The following is a 24,838-nucleotide window of genomic DNA, read 5'->3' as shown; positions in this document are numbered from 1 at the left end:
TGACTCTACACTGTAGAGTCAAAGTGAAACAAAGTTCCCTGTAGAGTCTACAGGGAACTTTGTTTCACTTTGACAATTTTAACTGAGGCCAGATTGAACAAAGCAGCCTTCTGTATCTTCTCCAGGATTATAGAGGGGGTCCTCCTATAATCCTCGCCCTACAACCACCGTAATCTCCATGACAACACCAAATGTCCACCTGTGGCAGTCCTATAAGTGAGTGAGTGGGTGAGTGGGTTTGCATTTGTGCTGCGGCTCCTTTAAGAACCGGGCAGCGGCGTGTTCGTTACCAAGACGACAGAAAAATGACAAAACTCCTCGGCTCGTCTGTTTGCAGCAGCAGTGTGGGAGTACCCAAACTTACAGCGAGAATTGACTGTCACCTGGAGGAATAACAACAGATTCTTCATAGAGCAAGTTAAACGTGTTGAATTGACAGCATCTAAATGGAGGTGAAAAACTAACCTGCTGCTTCTCGGCCGACATTGATCGATTGATTGATTGAACGGTAAGTAACGCCACGTAAGGCCACAAGTAGAGACAAGGGGTCGCATACATGTTGACTCGACTGTTGCAGTCATTAATTTGTACCGTGTGTTGTTGTTGTTGTTGGGGAAATAATCGTTGAATCGGATGCTGCAGCTCTGACTTGACTGTTCAGTATGGTCGACAGACTTCAATCATAGCTTCCAACCCTTTTAACACCTGTTACCCGGACATTCAAAGTCTACTTATTTCTTTCAGGAATAATCAAAGAGCATGGTGAGGACTTCTGCCAAGCAGAAGTGAACAAATGATCATGAGCAAAAAATATGGATCCACAAACGTGTCTGAGGTGGAGGAACATATTTCTCTGAAATATGAAATCAAGAAGAGGCTTGGAAAGGGGGTGAGTGAGTGTTTTTTTAATTCTTAATGTAATGGATATTGAATTTAATTAATCAACTTTCAACATAAAATTTATAACGCAACATAAAATGAAGAACTCTCCACTCTCAATATAATATAATATCTCATGCATCTACAAAAGTCTTTTAAGTTTCACTTCCATTTCAGTTATCAGGCATCAAAAGTGTTGCAATACCCATGTTTACAGTAACCCTTTTCTGCCTGTGCACTAATGTTTACAACATCTTTAAGCTCTTCTGTACTTTAGCTTTAAAAGAAATTCCTGAAATTCTCCAGACTTAAGGTTCTAAGCGAATACCAGTATTGTAAGCAAGGGGTTTATTTACTTTGGCAGGACAAACTCTTTCCTTGCAGATCAGCTGATGTGTGAGGACACTTGTGAGTCCAACCCCTTTGTTTTTCTCTCTCCTGGTACGGTTGCCACAGGACTAAAAACAGCCTGGTTTCTTTCCATAGAAAGTCCACAGAGGCTCACAAATTGCTGCTCTGCTTTAAATGGTCAGGTGGTAACTGCCACATAGACTCGTCATATTGGCTAACTAGGCATACCTGAGGGTGACTGTGGCTCAGGTTACACAGCTGTTCAACCTGTTTACGGTTGACCAATGGGATAGATGGTAGCATCCTGTGCAGTGATGCTTCAGGGAACTGAACAACAGTGAGCCGCACAGCGGTAAATGGCTTTAGAAAGTCATAAAGTGGTTTTACAGCAGGAAAAAGTGCTTTAAAGTGTTCTGAATAGTGTTGTGTTTTTTTTATAAACCAATTCATCTCTCTTTTTCCGCAGCCTAACAGTGCACTCTGATGCTCTGCTTCACTGCTGCCTCTGTTATGCTTGACTTCACTTCCTATATCAGCACCCTCCCTTCACCATAGTCAGAGCTGTAGCTACTATTGAGGACTCAGAGGTCATATCCTTACCTGTTTTTTTTTTCTTGGAATATGTTGATCGGAAGTACAGTTGACCTCTTTCTATTACAAAGTTACACATGGTGGCTTTTAAAAAGACACATACCAATATTTTTAAGCCTCACTGACCTTAAATTTGACACTTTTTAGGCCAACGTTCCTGACAGAGTAGAGACCAGTTTTTAGATGATCATGTAAAATCATGCAAAAAAAAAAAAAAAACATGGTAAAAAGAGGAGCTGTTCATACTTATGGTCCCAGTATTTCTAAAATCCTGACTACAACCCTGCCCACAGTGTTTCCACATGTTATTCTGCATTATTGTTTTTTACCTTGTTGAAATTTGTTAAATTTGTTACGGAAGAAGTGACCTGATGTAATGTTGTCAGTATTTTGTATCTGTCGCAGGCCTATGGCATCGTATGGAAGGCAGTTGACAGACAGACTGGGGAGATTGTGGCTGTGAAAAAGATCTTTGATGCCTTCAGAAACAGGACAGATGCCCAGGTGTGTACTGTTTGATCTACAATCAGTTAAAAGAAGTAATTATTGTAACCTGTTAACTTTGACCACGTTTACTATCTCACCACCTTGTATAAATCAGCTCCCTCACCTGTCTCAATAGAAAAATGAGTTTGGCAAGGATGATTTTGTCTGCCTAGTTTTTTTTTTTTTTACTGCATGTTGTTAGTGAAGCTCATATTCTAACTGTAATTTTCTCTTTTGCAGCGGACATTCAGAGAAATCATGTTCCTTCAGGTAACGATAAGAATCATGTTTGAGTTAAATAAAGGTCCACTAACTGTTGGACTATAATTTTCTTAATTTAAAACTGAAAGATTAATAATCTCAGTCCCACTCTTTACACTTTCTTTCTGAATGTGTTAAATATACAAAAGTATTACGGAAACTTGATCTTTTCATGATATACAGTAATTGTTGTGTTTGAGAATACTGCTCCTTACTCCACAGTCAGTGAATGAGCTTCATCACCAGTTGGCAATAAAATCCCCTCATGATCTACAGAAACATACCAACATCCCTTTATATTCCCTTTATCCTTTGTACACAGTTTTTGCAGGTAAAGTGCTGTACCTATTAACAGTCTGTAGCTCCACAGCAGTTATACCATGCCCTTCCTGTTATGGCACAGTGCAGTCTATCCTTCCATGACTGGTTCCACATATTTAAATGCTGTATAAATAGAAAAATGGTGGAAAGGTTTTTAGAATGATTTAGCAGCTGCTCAGTTTACTGTTTGAAAAAAAACAACTTTTGAGCAGTGACATTGCCTTTACTCATATATGGACCACTGTTGGTGCAGCATGTTAAGTCTTTCACAGTGGCAAAAGTCAATAAATTGAAAACCTCTGCCATAAAGTAAAAGCTCTATAAATTATGTCCGATAAGGTAAAGCACACACAAAGAATGATACATGAGGATGTACTCAGTCTGCCGAAGTGCCTGTAAGTTTCCTAAATATTCAAACAAGTTTTATTATTATCCAAAGTGAAATTTGGTTTGCAGGCAGGTATTAAACATAGGTCACAGAAACACACTGATGACGAGCAACCAGGAAGAATGTAGCTGTCTCACTGTACTTTATATCCTTGTGTTACATATTCCTGTCTCACTCTTTTTGTGCTGACCCACATACTGTACATGTGACCTCCTGCGGTGCCACTGCTCCCCAATCAGCTGTTTGTCATCTTCCAGTAAAACTCCAGTGCTGTAGTCATGGGGTTTAGTGACCATTATGTAACCTCTGTTGAAACTGCCCCTGTTGTTTACACAACCTTGACACAATAACTCCCAGTTATTACAGGTCAAACAGTAGCCACAGTGTGCTCTCTGTGTTAGTGTGCGTTGTTTGTGTTTCTGTTACTGAAAAAAATCTTTATTCTTTCTCTTTGCAGGAGTTTGGAGATCATCCCAACATTGTCAAACTTCTAAATGTCATCCGAGCGCAAAATGATAAAGACATTTACCTCATTTTTGAATATATGGGTGAGTGTTGCTCAACATGCAGAGCTGCTCAGCTGTGTCACAGAAAAAAAAAAAGTGAACAACAAATAATAATCATTCACAGGGAAGGCTGCAGTGGTTCTTTGCAGTTTAACTTGGCACTGAAAAAGGTGTGAGGTGTGTGTGTAGTTGTGTGTGGAAGGGCTTCTGCTTCCCTTGGCTGCCTGCTTTGTCTTACTGCTGAGTCCACATATTGCCCCACCGCCTCTCTGCAGTCTAATCCATGACTGTGCACCAGCATCACAGCACAGACTTCCACTGTTTATCTCTGGAATCTCGTATTCGGGATGGGTCTTGGTTTCAAATCATTGTGTATGTGATTCTAGGGCGGCATGTGCCAAAATCGTGGTTTATTGAGGATGATTACCAGTGTAATCACTGGTTGATATTACTGTGACAGTCATATTATCAACAACACTTGCTCTCTGCTTTGACCCAGATACTGACCTGCATGCAGTGATTAAGAAAGGCACCCTACTGAAGGACATCCATAAACGTTATGTGATGTACCAGCTCTTCAAAGCCATCAAATACCTGCATTCAGGAAATGTTATCCATAGGGACCAAAAGGTATGTCAATGACTTTATCAGGTATCAGTATTTAGGAATAGCAGTGAATGTATGAAGAATATGAAACATATCACACTACTCAAAAGTGCTTTTATTCAGATTCATGGAAGTTGATAGCTTCATCATGCATACTATTATAACTTATATGATCTTTTTTGTTTTGATCAATCTATGTGCATAATATAATGTAAAATATTTAATAATGTTTGGAATAAAACATTTTATTTTTGTATAAAAATGTAACCTATTTATATTCAAAATACTGTTTATGTAATTCAATTCAGTAGCCCATGTGCATTTCTGCAGCAAATATGCTCTTCTCTAGGTCCTTCTCCCTGGGAACTAGATTTTTGTTCCAACCTTTTTTCATATTAAACATCTTCTTTTCACTCCTTGCATAATTTCTTTTCTCACATCTTGTTCAAACTGGGCACTGCTTCTATAATACCTGCTCAAAATGATCTTTGTACAGATGATGGAAAATCAAACTATTATTGTCCTCGTGAAGAATGTTTCTGCTGTCTGTGTTTCCAACAGCCATCCAACGTGCTCCTGGACACAGACTGTGTAGTCAAGCTGTGTGATTTCGGCTTGGCCAGATCACTCAACCAGATCCAAGAGGACAGTGGGAATCCTGCACTGACGGAGTATGTGGCGACGCGGTGGTATCGAGCTCCTGAGATCCTGCTGGGGTCTGCAAGGTATCAACTGTGATGAGCATCTGTTGACAGTAAACCCCATCTTCTGTTTGTCCCTCACAACAGTTGATTTGACAATGATGAAGACGGTAACATTGCGTTTTAATTCAAGGGACAGAATACTTACTTGGAAAATGATGTAGCTGTTTTGAGCATAGCAGACTGTAAAAGGAGTACATCTTGTCCAAAGGTACACTAAAGGAGTAGACATGTGGAGCCTTGGCTGTATCCTGGGAGAGATGCTGCTGGGAAAAGCCCTGTTCCCTGGGACATCCACTATCAACCAAATAGAGAAGATCATGAGTGCCATACCACACCCAAGCCCAGAAGGTAACTCCAGGTTGAATTCATTCAAATGCTTAACACTTTGCTTTTACTTTGAAATAATTAAATATATTTTAATTTTCAGATATTCTCGCAATCAAATCTGAATATGGCTCCTCTGTCATTCAGAGAATGCTACTGAAGTAAGAAAAAAATTTTTATTTTATTTTTTATTTATGTTGTAAAAATCCTATCGTACACAAGACATGTAAATCTGGTCATCTAAGTAACCAACAATGCATATGTTGCGTTTCATTCAGTTAACTCATATGGATTACTTCATTTATATGTGAATGCAAAGGGGAATACAGTTCATCCTTGGCCTATTTTTGACCCTGTCGCTCCTGGCACAAGGGGAGTTAAGGGAGTGATGATAACAAATTTCTTCCCCTCCACTGGGAAGATTATTATCATAGCCTGCAGGTGGAGGTGGGGCTCATTACATGCTCAGGGAACAAGAACAGTGATGAATGCGGAGATGCAATGACGTAGCAGTGACAAAGCAAAATCATAAACCAAGCAATAGCTTAAATAGACCACCTTGTTGCAAGGGCTGCATTTGATATGTGTTGCAAAAATGGAAATATTTGAGTCAGCAAGGAGAGTCAAATTGCTTGCAGGCTTTGCTATATTTCTGATCTTTGCATAGAACAATAAGTTTGTAAACTGCAAATATGTATCTGTACTTTAAAGCAGTTTTATTAGTTATCTTCCCTTTACTCTATCTAGTTAAGTATTGAAACCCCAAATTTGGCTTGATATTTTCTTTCAAACCTCCACACTCCTCTGACTCTCTTCCTCCCCCTGCTTTTTCTGTTTTTAAATCTCACCTCTCGCTCCTTCACCAGACCACAGGTGCCTCTGGAGGATCTTCTCCAACCATCTGTGCCTCCTGATGCTCTGGACCTGCTGAGGGGTTTGCTCGTTTTCAACCCAGACAAGCGGCTGACTGCCGAGCAAGCCCTCCAACACCCATATGTAGCCAGGTATTAAGGAGCATGTGTTCAGATTGATTCAGGGATTAGTGACTGTGGTCAGATTTTCTGGTACTGTGAAGATGTCTTTATTTATTTTTATTTATTAATTTTGTTTGCTCAGTTGAGCAGTTAGAGCCAATATGTTTGTTCTGTATGCTATGCTGCCTGTGCTGTTTCAAGCTTAGAGAGATCAGTAATTAGTATCATTATGTTACTGTTATTATCATAAAGTGCTATCATTTATCCATTATTGTTTTCTGTCCCTTGAGGTTCCATAATCCAGCCAAGGAGCCAGCTCTAAACTATGATGTCGTGCTGCCAGTGGATGATGATGTGCAATTATCTGTGGTTCAGTACCGCAACAAACTTTATGAGGTACAGAATGAGTCATAAATGTTCAGTATATTATGTAATATTTAACCATATTACATAAGGTGCAATGCAGTAAAACCCATTAGTCAGTACTTATTGTTGAAGTTGATCTGATCACACTAATTAAACCTTGTACATTCTCCTCTTCTTTACCTGCAGATGATACTGGAGAGGAGAACTAACCAAGGGATGCTAAGACTGATCCAGCCGAAGGATATGGGCTGTGTCGGTAGCAGGGAGAAGCCCAGTGTTAAGGATAATGGAGAGAAAGGCCCAGCGGCAGTGAATGGTGATGGTAATGTCGACCATGAGGAGAAACCACAACATGAAAAGACTGATGAGAAAAACCACGTGCCTTCACATACGGGCGTCACCAAACCTGAGCCTGTGAATGTATCCACCCAGCCTGTTGTGGAGAAGACGAGTCCATTAACTAGCCCTGGCTTGGGGAAACTCACATATAATCCCATCACACATGCCCCAAGTATGTTTAAATGTATTTCTACAGGTTCCTCACAGGGCTGGGTGTCAAACCTTTTTTGGTTTTGACTGTAATATATCAAAAGCTGGAAATTCTGAAAGCTTGCATTCATTGTTTGTACATGTTTCATGTTTCTAATCTTGTTAACATGTGTTTTTATGAGATAGTTCCAATTTAAATCAAAATTTTGTCAACTTTAGACCCTTTTTTTATGTAGGGGAAAGTTCCACTATGGCTTTTTTATTGAGACAACATTTAACATTTGAGAACCTTGATGCTGTTAAATGAAAAAAAAAGGGAAGAATTTGGTGAAAAATATTATGAACATTATATTTCTCAAATGTTGTGAAAAAGTATTGCTTTGGTACCAGTGCAGAAACAATAACCATAAAATATTACAAAACAATACCCAGCCCTAGGTCCATGCCTTCACAATGAAATCTAACCAATGCAGCTGCATGAGTTTTACATAATTCTCACAGACAGTATAAATACATAGTCTCTCAGGTAGAAAACACAAACTCTTCTTCTCTTCATTCAGACAGTTTTGCTCGGAGCCCAGCTGGTCCTCCACATTACTATCATTCAACTGCAGGCAATAGGAAACCAGTGGGACAGACTAGTAATGGAAATGCAACTACATCACCAACAGAGGGCACTAATGCTAATACAGTAAGCACCAGACCTCAGTTCGCTTACTATTCACTTTTGTTTTCTTTTGCTGTGATGTAATGATTTTTTGGGGGTTTTTTTATTTTTTATTTTTACATCCTTTTTATTTTTGGCTGCTCGCATACTTTCCCACTCAGGCTCTCACTCTGTAGCTCACTTTGAACATTTTTCTATCTTTTCTCCCTCCTTTCATTAGTCCATGGACCAGATTCTCCAGCGTGGTCGCTCAGCCCCTGTGGCCCATAACCGTTCCTTCTCCTTGACCCTAAACCAAACGACCAACAACCCGCTAGTTCGCAAGGATGAGCCGTCTTTGTCTTCAGGGCTACATGTCGCATCTGCACGCCTGGTCAGTCCACTGCACCTCATGACATGTAAAATATGACACAATATCAATATGCAATTTCAGGCAATCTACATGCATGATGAAATATTGATTTTTTTATACGTAGAATTAATAAAAACATGGATATTTTAAAGCTTGGTGGCTTTACTAAACTATAGATGGTGTGGTTGTCAATACATGTCTAACTTTCTTTTTTTTTCCCATGCAGAACCAACGATCCAACCCTCAGGTCTGTGAGGCTCGTCCCCTGCCACGGTTCAGCAAAAAAGTATTTCAGAGTAATTGTAATGTGGCAGCTGCAGGTGACCCTCGAGCCAAACTCGGCAGTTATTCCCAGGCCTATGGTACTATCAACAAGACTGAACTGGACAATCTGCTTCGAAGTCGTCCTTACAACCAGTAACTGCTGTCATGTCAGTGGTTGCATAGGGGCTCGGTGTCAACTGTCTTTAAACATACAACAAGGTTTGCCTTGTGATACAATCATATGCACATGGCAAACTGAAAGAGGTCAAAGAAACTGTTAAGACTGTTAGTGCAAACATCATTGTGTACTGTGTAGAATATAACCGCTGTCTGTGACAGTGAATACATAATTGTAAAATCCAGTGTGACTTCATATTACATTTATCAAACTGTACCAGCAAGTCATGAGGCTATGCATATCTCATTTTTCAAGAAGTTTTACTTATCTTCACTTCTTACAAGGCTGGATCACCAGCCACCCACAGCTGGCAGCTACCCTGGAGCCCAAGACTTTCAAGGGCCCTGAAGGCCCCATTTTCTTTGAGTGTCAGTTGGTTTGTGATAATTTGATTGATACAAATTTCTTTGGGAATGTGTCAATCATCACAAACAGGGGGTCAGGAGGGGCCCAGTGCAGGGTAAAACCAGCCATACATCAATCTATGTAGCTAACCTATGAGCTTAATGATTTATGTACATTAAGTCAGTGGGTTTCAGGTGGACACAGAATGACTGTAAAATATACAAATAGTTGTTTGAATTGATTATATGCAACAAGTATCTTTCAGTACAGCAGCAATAAGCCTACTTGTTCTTCTAATGTGTACAGAAATAAAAAGATGAGTGTTTCTTGTACTCAGTTTATGTCTACCAGATAACTGTAGCAACAAACTACCATAAAGTTGAATAATAAATAGAGGTTGAAGTTCTCAGGTTGTTTACCCATCTAAAAGTACTAGTACAACAATATGAGAACTTCTATTAGAAGTCAAAATCCTTGCAGTCAAAATTTGAAGTACACATGTTCTGTTCAAGTAGTACTATACCACTGGGACTCCCTCTGCAGAAAAATGAGTTGATGTATTATTAACATACATTTTTAGATTGTGTAAGCAGTTGTTAGGCATGGTGGAGTTGGTTAATCTTCAGATACAGTTCAGTAAATCTGAGAGGTGTGAGAGATGATTAGGGTTGGACTAAAGAAGAGACAAAATTCTGCTACACTATTGTGTATTCATTTTTCAAACTTTCAATCTTTGCTTTTTACAAGAAATATTCTCTCTGAGCCTCAAACACTTATCTAAATTAAAGAATAAATTAAACTTAACTCTTTTTGTTGGAAGTAGGCGTATCTCTTAAGCACAGCACTGGGGTAGCTAAATGTACTTTACACCACTGATAATAAACCACATGACTGTAACTGTTACGCATCACGCAGAACTCTCCTGATGTATCTGGATCTTTCCAATGCAGTAATTCCTTTGCAAAAGTAATTACACCCCTTTAACTGCACTTTTCTTCTTCATGTGACCCGTATGAAAAAACACTGCGTCATTACTTCAATAAATTGTGTCATTTTATAACAATCGGAGATTCCCACATATCATGTGACCACGCCGTGTGGTGACGTCAACGGCTCTCAACCCAGTTGTTCAGTTCAGACCACCCGGAGGAGGAGGAGGGAGAGTTTATTTCGGCAGCTACTCTCAAATACATATATTAAAGGTAAGGGTGTTATAGCTTGTTTAGAGAATGTTAGGCGTGGGTGTATGTGTGTGTGTTTTGTTCATAGAAATTATTGTTGTTGTTTTTCTTTAAATTTGCTGGTGGTACGGTCAACGAGCACCGCTTGGCTAGCAGCGTCCAGCACCTGCCTGTCCCCAGCTGTCACTTAGCGTTAGCGAGACAGAAAGCGGTAAATTAACAAAACAGACGGAATTTGCAGATCTGCACATATCGCACATATCTAGACACAGTGAGTCACAAAGAAAAGTAGTTTGCCTTTGAAAGGCGCTGACAGCTCAGCACTGTAAACGTGGGGGCGCGGCGTGATGGTCTCCGTCCTGAAAAAAAAAAAAACTCAGTTAGTGGCTCCATCATGGCGAGCTAGCTAGCTATTTTGAATATCCAGGCCGATTTACTGTCGCTTTATCCAAATGCTTCTGTAATAACGGTCTTGGTTGCTTGAGACTTGGGGGCGATATACTGTCAGTTTGAAGTAACAGATGATCGCAGTGTCGCATTTATCTGCGCTGGTGAGGCCTAGATGGAGGTGCGCCCGCTGCAGGTAGAGCTTGAAAACGAGGCTCAGTGCTTATGTTGGAGTCATGTTTCTGTTTAGGTTTCCCTTCGTACGTAACCTATAAATATATGTCTCATTATTCTTTTTGGCCCAGATTGATATACTTATAATTAATGCACGTGATGCTTTTCAGTTGTAAAAGTATTCTAACAAAGGGTGCTATTTAAAAAATAAATAAATAAATAAATTAGTAATATGTATATGGTGGTCTAGTAGGTAGGGACTTTAGTTGCTTTCACTTTAACTTTCAGAATTAGCAGTGGGTGAAATAGGTGGAATCCTATATCGTGGTCTATGTAACTTATACCATGATATTCATATATATCAGAGCTTGAACAATTATTTGATTAACTTGTTAAATTGCAACTACTTTGACAATTGATTTATTGTTAAATAATTTTTTTAGAGTACATAATGACTTTAACCTTGTTCCAGCTCCTCCAGTATAGATATTTGCTGCTTTTCTGTTTGATTTCACTGTAAAATATATCTTTTGGGCTGTTGGCCAGACACAGCAAGATATTTAAATACATCACCATGCTAAACTGATATCATAATATTAAAACAATATTAATACCGCTATATTACCCATGCCCTGTTTGTATGTTTGTATGTGTTGTTGATATCTCCACATGAGGCCATCTCCATGAATAATCCACACACACTCCAAATATACACTGTCTCCATTAGCCCAAAACTGTCCTTTGCTATTAATAGTCTAGATCTCCTATCGTCCTTATTAGCTCTCCCATAAATGGTTTTATTCACAGGTTGACAGTGTTATAGGTTCTGTGTTTACAGTTTGTGTTGAATGAAGCTAAAGGAATATACCTGGGCATGTCGTTCATAAGGTGAAACATGCAGCCTATGTGTTCCTCTCTGACAGCTGCCAGCCGGAGAAAATTAGTTTGCTCTCCATATAATATCCTTTTACGTTGACTTCCTTACCGGTACATTTAGTGGTTGCAGCTTATTGATTTGTTGAGCGAGGGCTTTTGAATGAACAATCTTTTATTAATGTTGAGGGTTATAGTAAAACTATTGTTTAGGGATGATCAATTAATGGAGGAACAAGGAGAGGCGATTCTAATAAGCAAGGTTAGTGGATGTTTCTACTGTTGTGTCACCATCCAGCTGCGAATCAGACTTGATCAAAGTCCAGAATTACTGAATCTTGACTGCCACCATGGAAATAACTGCCTCATCCTGCAGAAGACATTGATGGAATATGGAGATTGGGGATATTTAACATTTTGGATAAGTCTGTTTAGCTGACACCAGTTCTGTTTGGGAAATTTGGATTTTCAAGGATCAGTAGGCTTGTACTATCCAGACAAGAGCAATAAAGCTGAGCTATCTTGCCAACACTGCCTCCTTAAATTGCCAACTGCTTACGCAGTGTAAGGCGTGATTAGTCCATTTCATCTCTAAGGTAGTGATCAAAAAGCTTTGTTAGAGTTATGGCTTTGCTACAGCGATGACAAATTATTTATTATTATATTAATAATAATAAATTATGAAATTTTGTTCTTCTGTTGAGAGAATTGAAAAACAACTATGTAAGCTGGTATAAAAGCTACAATCTTTTATATTGATATAACTCTAAAGACACAGCACAAGAAAACACAAAAATTATGGTAATGTATATGTATTTTTTTTTTAAAATGAGTCCTGTTTTTGAGTATCAGTATGTTGTCGTACTATGCTAACCTACACAAAGTGCGGCCATCTGTCATGAGGTAAGGTGTTTGCAGGTTTGACATGACATAGCCAGAGCTGCTGCTCACGTGGCGTGGCATGATGACAATATTGTGCCAGACTGCTGCATTGGCTGGCAGAAGGCTGACAGCAACACAATGTAGGATTTTATCTGGCAGGTGGTCCAAGTGACAATTTCATAATAGGACTCGAGATGTTATCATGGTGCACTCAATGCTTTAAGGAGTTTGGTTAAATTAAGCTGGTTCTGTGGTTGGTGCAGGTTGTGTGAAACCACCATACAAAACTTTTCACCCCACAGAGTTATCCACTCATCATGTGACTGTGAAACAGCCTTTTATTTTTAATGATATCACTCAGTGAAGTCCTAGATGTTGGTTTATTTTTAGTAAAAGTTGTATCTTTAAAAGAAGTGGGATTTTTATTTCATCCTCCGTCTAAGACCACAATTTCTCACTTTTGTTTTGGTGCCACATATTGTAAAAGGCTTACCTCTATATAGGCCCCACTGCTTTGTGTGGCTGTTTCTGTTTTGTCACTGTGTTTCCTGGTGTTGCTCAGGCATGCACGTAGCATGTTGTACATGGGTTTGTTGAGGTATTGTGCTAGCCTAATTGTGTTAACATGGCTCTCTGGCTAGCCCACTGAATCCCTCCCTTTAACCTAATTCCCCTAGTGATAGCTATCAGCAGAAGCCAGGCCACTATCCCTGGCTTCTGCTGATTGTCTGTCTTTATCCACAGCGTTGGGGCGTCTCTCCTAAGAGGATTTGAAATCTCCCACATAATGCTTGTAAAGCTGTGCAAAAAGTGCTTCTAACTGACTCCTCACTCACAAAAAAAGGCAAAAAGCAAAAAAAAGTTTTCTCTGAATTCTCTTTCACCACTTCTCAGACATGGAAGTGAAACTGTTGTGGTTTTTGAATTGACTTGGGCACTTTGCTAAATGAGAAGTTGACAAAGAGGCCACTAATTTTCAATGTCCTCTTCTCAAATGTCTTAGTCTTTTTTCTTTTGTTTCTTTGTGTAAAACTCTTTCTGACAAATCAACTACTTTGTAGTGCTTACAGCTACATGTATCAGTGTCTTCAGAGATATCAGAAAAATAAATCTCTGACGTAACTATTGAACCGTTGAACTGAACTGAACTGAACTGAACTGTTGTTGTTTGACTTTATGCATATTTCTGACATTAGTGTCGCATCCTGTTGATGTTGTTACTTTGGACTATATCTGGTAATCCATTAAACACAGATAAAAAGTTACAAACATTGAATTTGAACGATGTGAAGTCACTTGTTAAACATGACTTCAAGATCATCTTAATCTTTTACTGCAATTTTGAAATATTAAAACAAATTATCGCTGAGGGATAATTCACTTATTGTGTAATACATTTCTGCAAAATCATACTTTCCTGGTATGATCTTACCATGGAATCTTTCTACAAATTTCTCCTGTCCAAACTAGTGATAAAGAGCAGGCTGAATTATAAATTAACAAAATTAGTTATTGAAGTTTTTGTTTCACACATTTGAAGAGTTTGCGCTCATGTAATACATAACAGAGGAGCACAGTAGAGCTGAAATGACTGATTGACAGAAAAATAATCTGCTACTGTTCTGATCATTTTTTAACTAATTTCTTTTAAGCAAAATCCCAAATACATAGTATACTTACCACAACTTCTCAAATGTGAGAATTTGCTTCTTTTCTTTGTCCTTTCTAATCTTAAACTGAGTATAGTTGAGATCTGGACTGTAGGTCAGACAAAAAACTATTTGATGAGATCACCTCAGACTTTTTTCACTTTTGTTCAGACATTTTATGGACCAAACAATCAGTCAGTTAATGGAAAAAGTAACTGGCAGATAAATCAAGAATGAAAATCATTGTTAGTCGCTGACCTAGAGCAGTTCATTTTTTCTTACATTTTATATGTGATTTCAGACCTATCGCCGGGTCCTAACATGGATGGCAAATTCTTTCAAATCTGGAGTTCCAATCTTCAATGCTTAACATGGACATTGGACAGGGGTTGGATCACATGCTTTGACTATATGACACATGATTAGTTATGGGGTCTTGAGTTAATCATTCAGTTGACAAATGTCTTGTCTTGTGCGACACAAGCAGACAAAACCTTGAGTTATGGAGGAAAGTGTTGTCTGTCTGTTCAGATCAAATGAGTGATTGGTTTTTATTAAGGTAAACCAATAATGTCTACAGTGCAAACGGTTAACTGACAGATAGTTGAAGTAATTCAGCAAAACTGCTTTACAAAGGGCACTGTATACCCGCCTTACACAACCATTGTTATCCGGAAAGCTGGGAGGGATTTGGCTCCTCAGATAATGATTGTAATCTGTTATGATCTTAATGGAGACTGTCAGTATGAAGCAGAGCCAGCACTCTCCATGTTTGTCTGCAGTCTCTCCCTACACTGACCTAGTGATGGATAGACAGGGATCATGAGGACGCATGCTGGAACCTGGATGTGTTTGCCAGGGAGAAATAAAGCAGTGTTGCATAACGTTCACCGTTAATTCGGTATGGCCTGGAAAGAGGCGAGGAGAAGGATGTAGCAAGTGTAAACATGATTTTTAGTGATCTGTGTTTTCTAATTGGTGGTGTTTGTGGGAGAAACATTGAGGAGTGAGAGTGTGTTTGCCTGTGTTTGTATGTTATCAGTGGTTTAAATAGCTAAGGTCTATGCACCACTATAAAGCCAGTCTGATGCCCACTCCAGCTCTTCTTTTGAAGTCAGCAATTAGAGGAATGGCTTTTGGCTCCCGTCCTGCTCAGCAAAAGTCTTCCTCTGGGGACTTGAGGCTTTTTTTGAAACCTAAACAGTACTTTTGAAAACAGTGATCGCTTGCAGTCACTTGCAGAGAGATTTGTGTTTTCTTGTGTGCAGTTCTTGTGTCTTGCATGTAGCTGCCTCATTAGCATTATAGATTGCGATGAAAATGACACAGAAACCTGTTGACCAGGGTTCTGCAGGGGCCTGGTGGGGGAGGGGCACTGCAGTAAATGGCCAGTATGTCAGATCTCTTCCTGAAGCAAAGCAGATTAATAATACATTTGGTTACCAAGGCACCACCTGCGTCCATGGTAACACTGTCAGCACTGAGGTGGACAGTGTTTGCCGTCTCCTCGTTTCTCACACACTATCCATCCCAGCTTCGTGTTTTCTGCTGGCTAAGTCCATACAGCCAGTGTGTGGGATTGACGGTTTTATGTCGGTGTGAATGTAGGCTGTGATTTCTTGTGTAGGTTTCCTCTTACATCAGGTTAATTCACAAGAATCCGCAGTTCTTACTGCAGTATATTTCCTGGAGGCCTGTAGTTCAACCTTAATACTAGGAGAGTTTCAGAATGACAAGGTAATTTCAAGGAAAAAAAGATGCATGTGACTCAGGTGCTCAAACGCCCCACTTTTTAAACGTTGTTTTCATTTTTCATTTCATTCTTCATCAAAGAAGAAATCAGCTACGTCTGCCTGTGTGGCGTCGATGTTGTTATAACATAGGATATTTATGCATTCCTGGAATTAAAACCCATGTTTCAGCATATTGGTTATTTGAATTTACCATTTTACAGACATTACAACTACCACTATATCATTTTTCTTTGTGAAATAAAGCTACACTATGGATCGTCTCTTCCTTGTCCACCATGACTCCTTGATGCAAGTTTCCAGCAGCGTAGACACATGAGTTTAACAAATTGGTTCTCAATTCCCATCCCTATTCAGGGGCCTGATTCATTGCCTGATTCACTCATCAATTAATCAACAGTTGTGTTGTTTAAGTCACAGTTTAAGCATCATCATCATCATACAGTTTATTATCTATACAGAGCAAGCGATTAATAGATTAGCTGAGTCCTTTCTTCTCCCCCTTCATCTCCTCTCCACTTTGACAGCAGAAGTAGCTTTACATTACTTTTAACTTTTCATCTATCACATATTTATAATAGTTTGTTCATCATGAGACAAAAAAGTAAAAATACTCAAAGATATACCAAACAATTTAAAAAGACATATGAACCATTTATTACTAGACTTAACCTTGCTTTTCGGATATTGATATTATTTTCTCCAGGTTCTTCTTCCACAACAACAAAAAAATCCCCGTAACTATCTCCATTTAGTACTCCATTCGTGGTTCTGATGAGGTTGCTTATAATTAGATAAAAATAAGATTTTCTCTTTCCCATGAGCACGTTCAGTTGATACTCAGCTTTGTGATGCAGATCAATCAGCGGTTTCACAGTCATTCATTTTATCAACGTATTTCATTATTTCACAATCATTACTTCACAATAGTCAACCAAATTGCCATTACTCTTCATCAAACACATTCAAATCTCTGAATAATTCCTTTGTCATACTTCCATGAGTATTAACTACTAATAATCTTTCCATTAGGTTTTAATCATTGCTTAAATGAAATCCTTTCCCCTTCGTACTGATGTCCTCACATGTATTATGCTCTCCGATAGTCCTGGTCTCTCTCCTGGCCTGTGTGCTCTCTATAACTCGTGTTACAACAATCTTTGACATAAAGGGAGGCCTGTGGTGGCTCCTCTTTCTTCCTCATGATCCCCTACAGCCTAGTTTTTTCAAGACTGCCTTCTCCATTTTTTTGGCGTTAAAAGGCATATTTTGGCAGAATGAAAATCCAAAACAGGAATGTAAAAGAGCATAAAATTATGATATAGCTGGAATTTAGCTTGTCGAACAGAAAGGCAACGTGATGTAGTGCTACTTCATCTCTGTGTCCTCTCTTCCTGCTGCATTATTTGATTGCCTGTCACCTTTTTAATCAGGCAGATGCAGTGTTTGTTTCTTTGCCAGTTTGGCTTAAATGTTGTACTGTCATTGCTTTTGCCCTGCTTCCTTCTGTTACTTTTGAGATTCAATAAAGACATTGAAATTGTATGTATAAGAATACAAATCTCCTTTCCTGTAAAACACTTGTTTGTTGTGGATGTTGCTTTTTAAGAAAACTAGTTATAATTATAGTTCTCTTCTCTTCACAGATTGTTCTTGCAGCAGAGTGAGCCTTCCCTCACACCATGTCTCAAGACAAGAGTGGATACCCTGGTATGGGTGAGACCAACCCACTTCATAACAACGTCTATGGCCCCCCTCAGCCGGGTTTCGGCATGCCCCCTCCCAACTACAGCCAGGCGCCAGGGGGACCATACCCACCAGCAGCTGGCTACGGGCAACCAGGCTTCCCTCAGGCAGCCCCAGGTTTCGCCCCTGGTCCTTACCCTCAGATGCCTTACCCTCAGATGCCCTATCCACAGGGGCCCTATGCTCAGGGGCCATATCAGCAAGGAACCCCACAGCCAGGCTTTCCCGGAGACCCCATTGGTGAGTAGTTAAGCTAAAGGTTTGAGGCATTAAAAAGTAAACTTGTATCTTTCTATGTCGCAATATTTTTTTTGTTAGATACCTGAATGTGTCACTTAAGCAAAGTGTGAAATGGCCAAATAGTGTCATTTGACTTCGCTTGTGCTCCATTTTCAGTTACTACTTATAAAAAAAACCGATGTGCTCAGCTAAAGTTGTGTTCATTTATTACTTTTCCAAGACTTTTCCTCTTTGCTCCTTAAAGCTGTCTCAGTTTTCAGTCTGAAAGTGGCTGGTTTGGATGGAAATTTTCTCTGTAAATGGATTTATATATTAAAGGCATGTGAATGCTGGAAGAACTATTTTGGCACAATTTTTTCCAAATCAACATGAAAACACATCGCTGACTCCACTTTACACAGATGAATGGGTAATCAATTAGGTGATCAATACCACACACAGATTGCGCCTCAGACATGCAGCCATTTGTCTAGCCTAGGTTTTTGCCAGTTGATTGTTTTTTAACAGCTAATATGTTGTTATTGTTGTTGTTGTTGTTGTTGTTGTTGTTGTTCACGTTCACCAGCACCTGCAGGCAGCCCTGGTTATCATGGTGACGTGCCTCCATCTTACTACGACAATGAGGAGTTCACCAACTCTGGCTTTGAAGATAAGACCATCCGACAAGCCTTCATCAGAAAAGTAAGTCCTTTACTGTGTGCAATAGATTAAATGGATCTAATAAAGAGCATGACTAACATTAATACAAAATACCACCAAAATACTGTATAATTTTTCATCTCTAAAAATCACTTCATTCCTCTTTCCCACCAGGTCTTCATGGTTCTCACGGTGCAGCTGCTGGTCACTTTTTCCTTCGTTGCCGTCTTCACCTTTGTCGATGATGCCAAGTACTTTGTGCGACGCAATCCATGGACATACTACGTGTCCTACGCAGTCTTCTTTGTGTCACTAATCGTCCTCAGTTGCTGTGGAGACTTCCGCCGCAAGCACCCCTGGAATTTGATTGCACTGGTAAGAAATTGCCCTAAAACCAAATGATTAAAAGGTACCTGTTGTAAAAGTCAATTTCCATAATACATAAACAGATTCATGTCTTATGGCACGTACACATTTTGCATATCAGGGTCAATGTACAATGATAAGGGAGAGATGCCTCTGAGAGTCAAACATATGTAAGGGAGGAGTGTAGTGAAGATTAAATGCCCATAAACACTGATTACTAACCTCACCTCAAATTCTGAAATGGCATTCAGCTCTTCCTTAGCATTTACGTGACACTGCACATCACACACCCGTAATGCAGTGACATCTGACGCTGAAGCCAGCAGGTAGACCTGAAACACTGCAGGAAGTAGTCTCATGCAGTAGACAAATGGAAGAGTTCAGAGGATGGACATATGATATCTAATAGGTGCTGCATTAATTAATGATATATCAAATAAACAACCACAAAGTAAGTAGCTTGTTATGAGCCCTTGAGTGAGTTTAAAGTTATTTTTACATTAGTGTGGCTTTAACTGTTCAGTTTATCAACTTGTTGTTAGATAGAAGTTAGTAACTCCTTAGTTCCTAACCTGTATTCCCACTACATCAAGTTGTAATTCAGCAACTGCTGTAATTAACAATATACAAGTGAGAAAGGAATCCAGGTTTGAACGTCCGTCTCAGCTCTATCTTTTCATGTTACACAACAGTTAGTGGTACTTTTCATGTAAAAAAACTGAGTGCAAGTCTGAGAATGTGTTCTTGGAGGGACTGTCTGAAATAGAGCACTATTTTCCCCTTATTTGAATGATGTTGCATCACCCCCCTCTATGATGCCCGGCTTTTCACTCCGCCTTCCAGTGTGGCCATTTTGCTCAGCCATAAACCTGTTTGATTTTTTTTGATGTGGTCGGACAACATGTGGTAAGACCTAGTCCTGACGGAGTATACGTTGGCCCTTAAATGGGGTGATTTAAAATTGTCACCAGAATCACAAACACGTAAAGTGTGTCATGGCTCATGTTAATTTGTGTTTTCTGTGTCTTGCAGTCCATCCTGACCCTGAGCCTCTCCTACATGGTGGGTATGATCGCCAGCTTCTACGACACAGAGACCGTCATCATGGCCGTGGGCATCACTGCAGTGGTCTGCTTCACTGTCGTCCTCTTCTCGCTACAGGTCAGTACACATGTATTCACATGTCTACACACACACACAAACACACAAACACAAACATCACCCTCTGGTTATTTGTTATTTGAGTTGTAAAGGAGATGCTCAACCTAGTCAATCACACACACTGTCCACTGATGACACACAAACACACTGACGAGGGACCCGTCTGTTATAGTAGAAAAACAAAAACGCATATGTGTTTATTTGCATTTAGAGCGAGGAAGTGAGATCTGATCACAAGTTGTCACTCGAGACACATGTGGAACTGACGTACTTAGAGCTGTCCACTTGTAATCGGATCACCTGAAACGTATGTTAATGCCAGATCAGGCAGGGCCACTCTTACACCAAATCTTTATCTTAGAATTAAAGCTGCTTGTTAATGGTGTAAAACATTAAAATATTCAAACCACTAGCTTTGAGTGTCATGAATAATCAAGGCTGCATTTGAATATTCCCATTAGTCATGTAAAGTGGTGTGTCTCATGTCTTATCACAGCTCATATTTTCCAACATCTTGCTTTCCTCTGAGTCTCTATCTTTTTCTCTTGTTTTTTACTACAGAGCAAATATGACTTCACCTCCTGTCGGGGCGTGCTGTTCGTCTGCCTGATCGTGCTGTTGCTCTTCTCCATCCTCTGCATCTTCATCCGCCACAGGATCCTGCACATCGTCTATGCCTCACTGGGGGCCCTGCTCTTCACCTGCGTAAGTTTCACACTCATAGTGTGTCCTTAAAAAAATGACAGCCATTTCCCATTAATAACTTAAGTGGTTCCTGTATGTCTTTAATTTCTTTCTATTACGTTGCAAATTTCAAATTTAGCACTATAATAATGATCACTTAAATGTCATTACTTGAGCAAGGTCAGATGATTTCATCAAAAGTCTAACCTGTAAGTTGATTCTCCAGTTGGGTAACTTGATATTTGTGTGGTCATGGCGTCCAGTCGTCTAAATACAGTTAGTAGACAGTCATCATTGCCATAATGATGATTTTCCACCTTCTAGTGAAGTTTAGTTTACTCTGCTCAGTAAGGGATAATTACATCTGCAGAATGTTAGAAGAGGAAAGCAGAAACTGGGTTGGACAAAGATAAATGCTTAGCAAGAGGAAAGTGGCACACAAACTTTGGTATTAAGATCTGAATATATGATCATGGATTGTGAGAGCCAAACTCAACTAAAACATCTGTTAAAACACTATCAACATTCAGTGTTGGAAGAAGTACTCAGATCTTTTACTTAGGTAAAATTACCAATAGCACATTGTAAGATATTCCATTGCAAGTCAAAGTACTGCATTCAAAATCTTCCTTGAGTAGAAGTACATTAGTATTATCAGCAAGATGTACAAGTAGTAGTGCTGCAGTGAGATATCTCCTGTGACTAATATCTAACAGACATGATTAGATTGTTGATATTGATGCATCAATGTGTAAGCAGCATTTTACTGTTGTAGCTGCTCAGAGTTTTGATACACAAATGGGATTTCAGTTTTTGGATGTTTCTCAAATCTTTCTGAATCCTTTTTCCTCTTCTGACCTTAAACAGTTATTCATATAAAATCATCTGAGACAACTCAGACACTTGAAAACATGACAAAAAAGTATATTTACAGCTGTCAGATATGCTAGCTATGTAGTGAAGTAGAACTATAAAGTATAAAGAGTAAAATTGAAATACTCAGAATACAAATACCTCAAATACCTAAGTGCAGTACTTGAGTAAATGTGATCGGTCACATTCCACCACTGAACATTTAGGTCAACAGAAGTAAATAACTCCATGAAGAATAGAATTCACTCAGATGAACAAGGGAAGAGAAGGTGTGATAGGAAGCATTTGATGAATGAAGAATAACTGAAGACTTGCAGAACTAGGAGTCTATTGGCCTTTATTATTACTAGTGCTAAAAGGGTGGTCCCATTAAAATGGATGGGAGGGAGCCTGCGTTTTTTCATGCAGTAGTGTTAAAATACATGGGAAACATGAGAGGAGCTTTAGATATGTGTGACAATATTATCTCAAGTAAGACTGGAAATTGATATCCCGTACACCATATATGAATATGAGCAGCTGTAATGTGCATAATGAAGGTATTTTTGACATGACGTTGTTGACTGTCTATTATGGCCTTATTTCATGACAGTATATGGATATATTTGGTGGATGATACCATAGCATCTGAAATGATAGCTGATAAAAATAATTTTTATATCAATCATTTTAGATACCAATTGTATAACCTTTTTGAAATGACTAATGCCAGCCTTGTTCTCCCCTGCAGTTTTTGGCTGTGGACACTCAGCTTCTCCTGGGCAACAAGAAGCTGGCCCTGAGTCCAGAGGAGTACATTTTTGCCGCCCTCAACCTGTACACTGACATCATCAATATCTTCCTCTACATCCTGGCTATTGTGGGCCGCTCCCGCGAATGAGCACTTTAAAGGAAACAGCTGGTAGCCAGAGAATGCCTCCCATTATCGTGAAATGTCTCTAACATGCCCTTTGATCTCTGACTCCTTTTACTTTTTCCCCCATTTTACTCTTTATTTCCTCTCCAATCATACACACAGTTCTTTTTTTAAACAGGTGGTATGACTGCGGAGGAGATGCAGCTGGTTGTAAAATGCAGCTGAGAGGGACACTTAAATACAAATACTAATACTCAAATACAAATCTTGCCATTAATGACAGAATGCAATGATCTGTCTTTTCCTCATTTTGACTGTTCTGCTTGCTCTAACTGTCCTCTGCTTCTACTAACACAGATGGCTACATTATATCTACATTACCCATCTCCCAACTTCCAGTTTGGCATGGCACATACAGTATAAAACCTGTTATCCTGTGAGTGCTTGGCACTCGGCCTTGCCTTGCTGCAGAGATTAAATGGGAAAAGAGCGGGGAAGATATCTGTGGCGCTTAATATTGATGCAAACCAGCTTTGCCTGAAGAGAAGAAGTTAGTGCTAGAAATATCCCCTCCTTCAACCTGTCTGTTTTCCCAAACTTATCTCTCCCTTTTCAAACTGCTGGTGTAAAGTAACTCTGCATGGCAGCATTGGAAACACAACTAAATATGTGTTACAATTCTCTACAACTACCAGAGGAATACCTCTAGCTTGCTTGTCACTGCTGTAAATAGTTAAGTGTATTAATGTATATGATGCTAATCTCCCCCTGCCACTGACAGGGATTCTGGGATGATTCATATGGATGTGTGGCTTTGTGGGAAAAATGTGCTCTGATATCAGAACTTTGCTGACCCAGTTAATTAACTCAAATACTTCAGTGGCATAAGAATGAAGATCAGCGTTGGATGTGTATAACAAATATGAACATAAATTAATATTTATAAACTATATATTCTTATGTAATATCTTTTCAAAAGGAAGAACATTTTAGTTCTGAAATCACTTGTAGGATTCCAAAGCAGAGATGTTCCCTTACCTTCTTTGAATTTTTTTTTCTTTACAGTCTTCATTAATCTCCTCTTGTGTGGTCATCAACGTGAAGTGACATTTTATTGCTGTATTTATTTTTTCTTGTTGCAAACAATGTGAAATAATGAAGTATTGGGATTTCTGACAACTTTTTAATCAAGCTAATCCAGGTTTCAGAACTTCTGAATTCTAAAACCGCTAATGAAGTAGATGGACACCAAACTTGAAGGAAGTGGTACTCATGACTTTTCTATTTATTAAGCTTGATGTAGATAGCAGGGTTGCAAAGATGTGATTGGGTATCCATAACATGCTGGATGCATAAAATACAAAGTGAAACAGGCAGTAAGATTCAATATGCACTGGAAGCCAAAATACTTCTACACTCAAACACACAGAACTTGAATGATATATTTAACGTGAACATTTTTTATTCTGTAACTTCTGTTTTGATTTTTCACCTTTTGCATGACTCTTTCTCCCATTTGCATGTGCTGATAATGCACACTGTACAGCTACTCCTGTTTTGAAGAGACACAGTGTTGTTTGGCAGCCCTGTTAGACTTTTTTTTAAAACTCTTGTGTTTGTATCTAACGTGTACGTGTATATAGAACTCCTTAGTGGTTTGACATGTATAGATAAAGTAAGTTTTGGGCTTTGTAGGTCTATTTGCATTGTATATTTGCATTAAAGTGGAACCACATTCCTCTACACAGCTGTTGGCTTTTCATTAAAACTGATACAATGGAAAGATTAACTGTGTGTTGTTTTTGTGTCTTGTATATGTCATCTGGTCAACAGGAAATTGCACATCAGATGCATCCCAAGCCCCTCTGACTGCAGTTCTATTTTTGATTGTAATTACTAGAGCCTGACCAATTTATTGGCTTGTTGTATGTTTGTGTTACAAATTGGATATCAGCAATTCTGTTGTTTGTATTTACTCTTAAATATTGATAGAAAAAAAATCACAAATCCAGTACTGGGCAGGTTTAAGACTTGTAAATTGTGCCTTGGTACACATCAGAACAAATTTTAACTCATAAGATTTAATGGCGCTTAAAAATATTATCAAAGCAAAGCCAACATTGCATGTGCTGTAAATTGAGTTTCCAATTCCATAAATTCTGTGCACTTTTTAAGTCTATGGCGCCAAACGTTTCGCCCTCGTGCGCATGTCCGTGTAATCAGGAGTCACAGGGAAAAAGTGCTTAGCAGTCTTACGGACGGGTCAGGAAAATACTCCTCTGGCTGGATAAGTATGAGCAAGTTGACAGGTTAGATGCCATAAA

General features: G+C 39.1%; 2 protein-coding genes across 3 annotated transcripts; both read left to right on the top strand.

The window, feature by feature from the left end:
• The first annotated feature begins 325 nt into the window (after positions 1-325).
• mapk15 (mitogen-activated protein kinase 15) lies at positions 326-9,384 on the top strand. Of its 2 annotated transcripts, none has more exons than XM_022746989.1 (15): positions 326-508; positions 745-889; positions 2,227-2,325; positions 2,548-2,577; positions 3,735-3,825; positions 4,283-4,413; positions 4,951-5,114; positions 5,302-5,441; positions 5,521-5,578; positions 6,284-6,421; positions 6,682-6,787; positions 6,944-7,079; positions 7,807-7,937; positions 8,134-8,286; positions 8,492-9,384. In XM_022746989.1, the coding sequence occupies exons 2-15, from the start codon at positions 794-796 to the stop codon at positions 8,684-8,686; spliced, it is 1,668 nt and encodes a 555-aa protein (XP_022602710.1). In that variant the 5' UTR covers positions 326-508; positions 745-793; the 3' UTR covers positions 8,687-9,384. The 2 variants fall into 2 exon arrangements, with proteins under 2 accessions (XP_022602710.1, XP_022602709.1); XM_022746988.1 differs by having other exon boundaries at positions 6,944-7,268.
• Positions 9,385-10,146: 762 nt separating this feature from the next.
• Positions 10,147-24,303, top strand: grina (glutamate ionotropic receptor NMDA type subunit associated protein 1). The gene is made up of 7 exons (XM_022746990.1): positions 10,147-10,254; positions 17,596-17,935; positions 18,501-18,616; positions 18,749-18,949; positions 19,973-20,101; positions 20,663-20,806; positions 22,389-24,303. Exons 2-7 carry the CDS (start codon positions 17,632-17,634, stop codon positions 22,536-22,538), a joined length of 1,044 nt encoding a protein of 347 aa, XP_022602711.1. The 5' UTR covers positions 10,147-10,254; positions 17,596-17,631; the 3' UTR covers positions 22,539-24,303.
• The last annotated feature ends 535 nt before the right edge of the window (positions 24,304-24,838 follow it).

Source organism: Seriola dumerili, unplaced genomic scaffold, assembly GCF_002260705.1.
Source record: "Seriola dumerili isolate Sdu_G_001 unplaced genomic scaffold, Sdu_1.0 BDQW01000110.1, whole genome shotgun sequence".
NCBI classification, from domain to species: Eukaryota; Metazoa; Chordata; class Actinopteri; order Carangiformes; family Carangidae; genus Seriola; species Seriola dumerili.
Note: the sequence above shows the minus strand (reverse complement) of the source record. Positions and strands in the feature narration are given on the sequence as shown.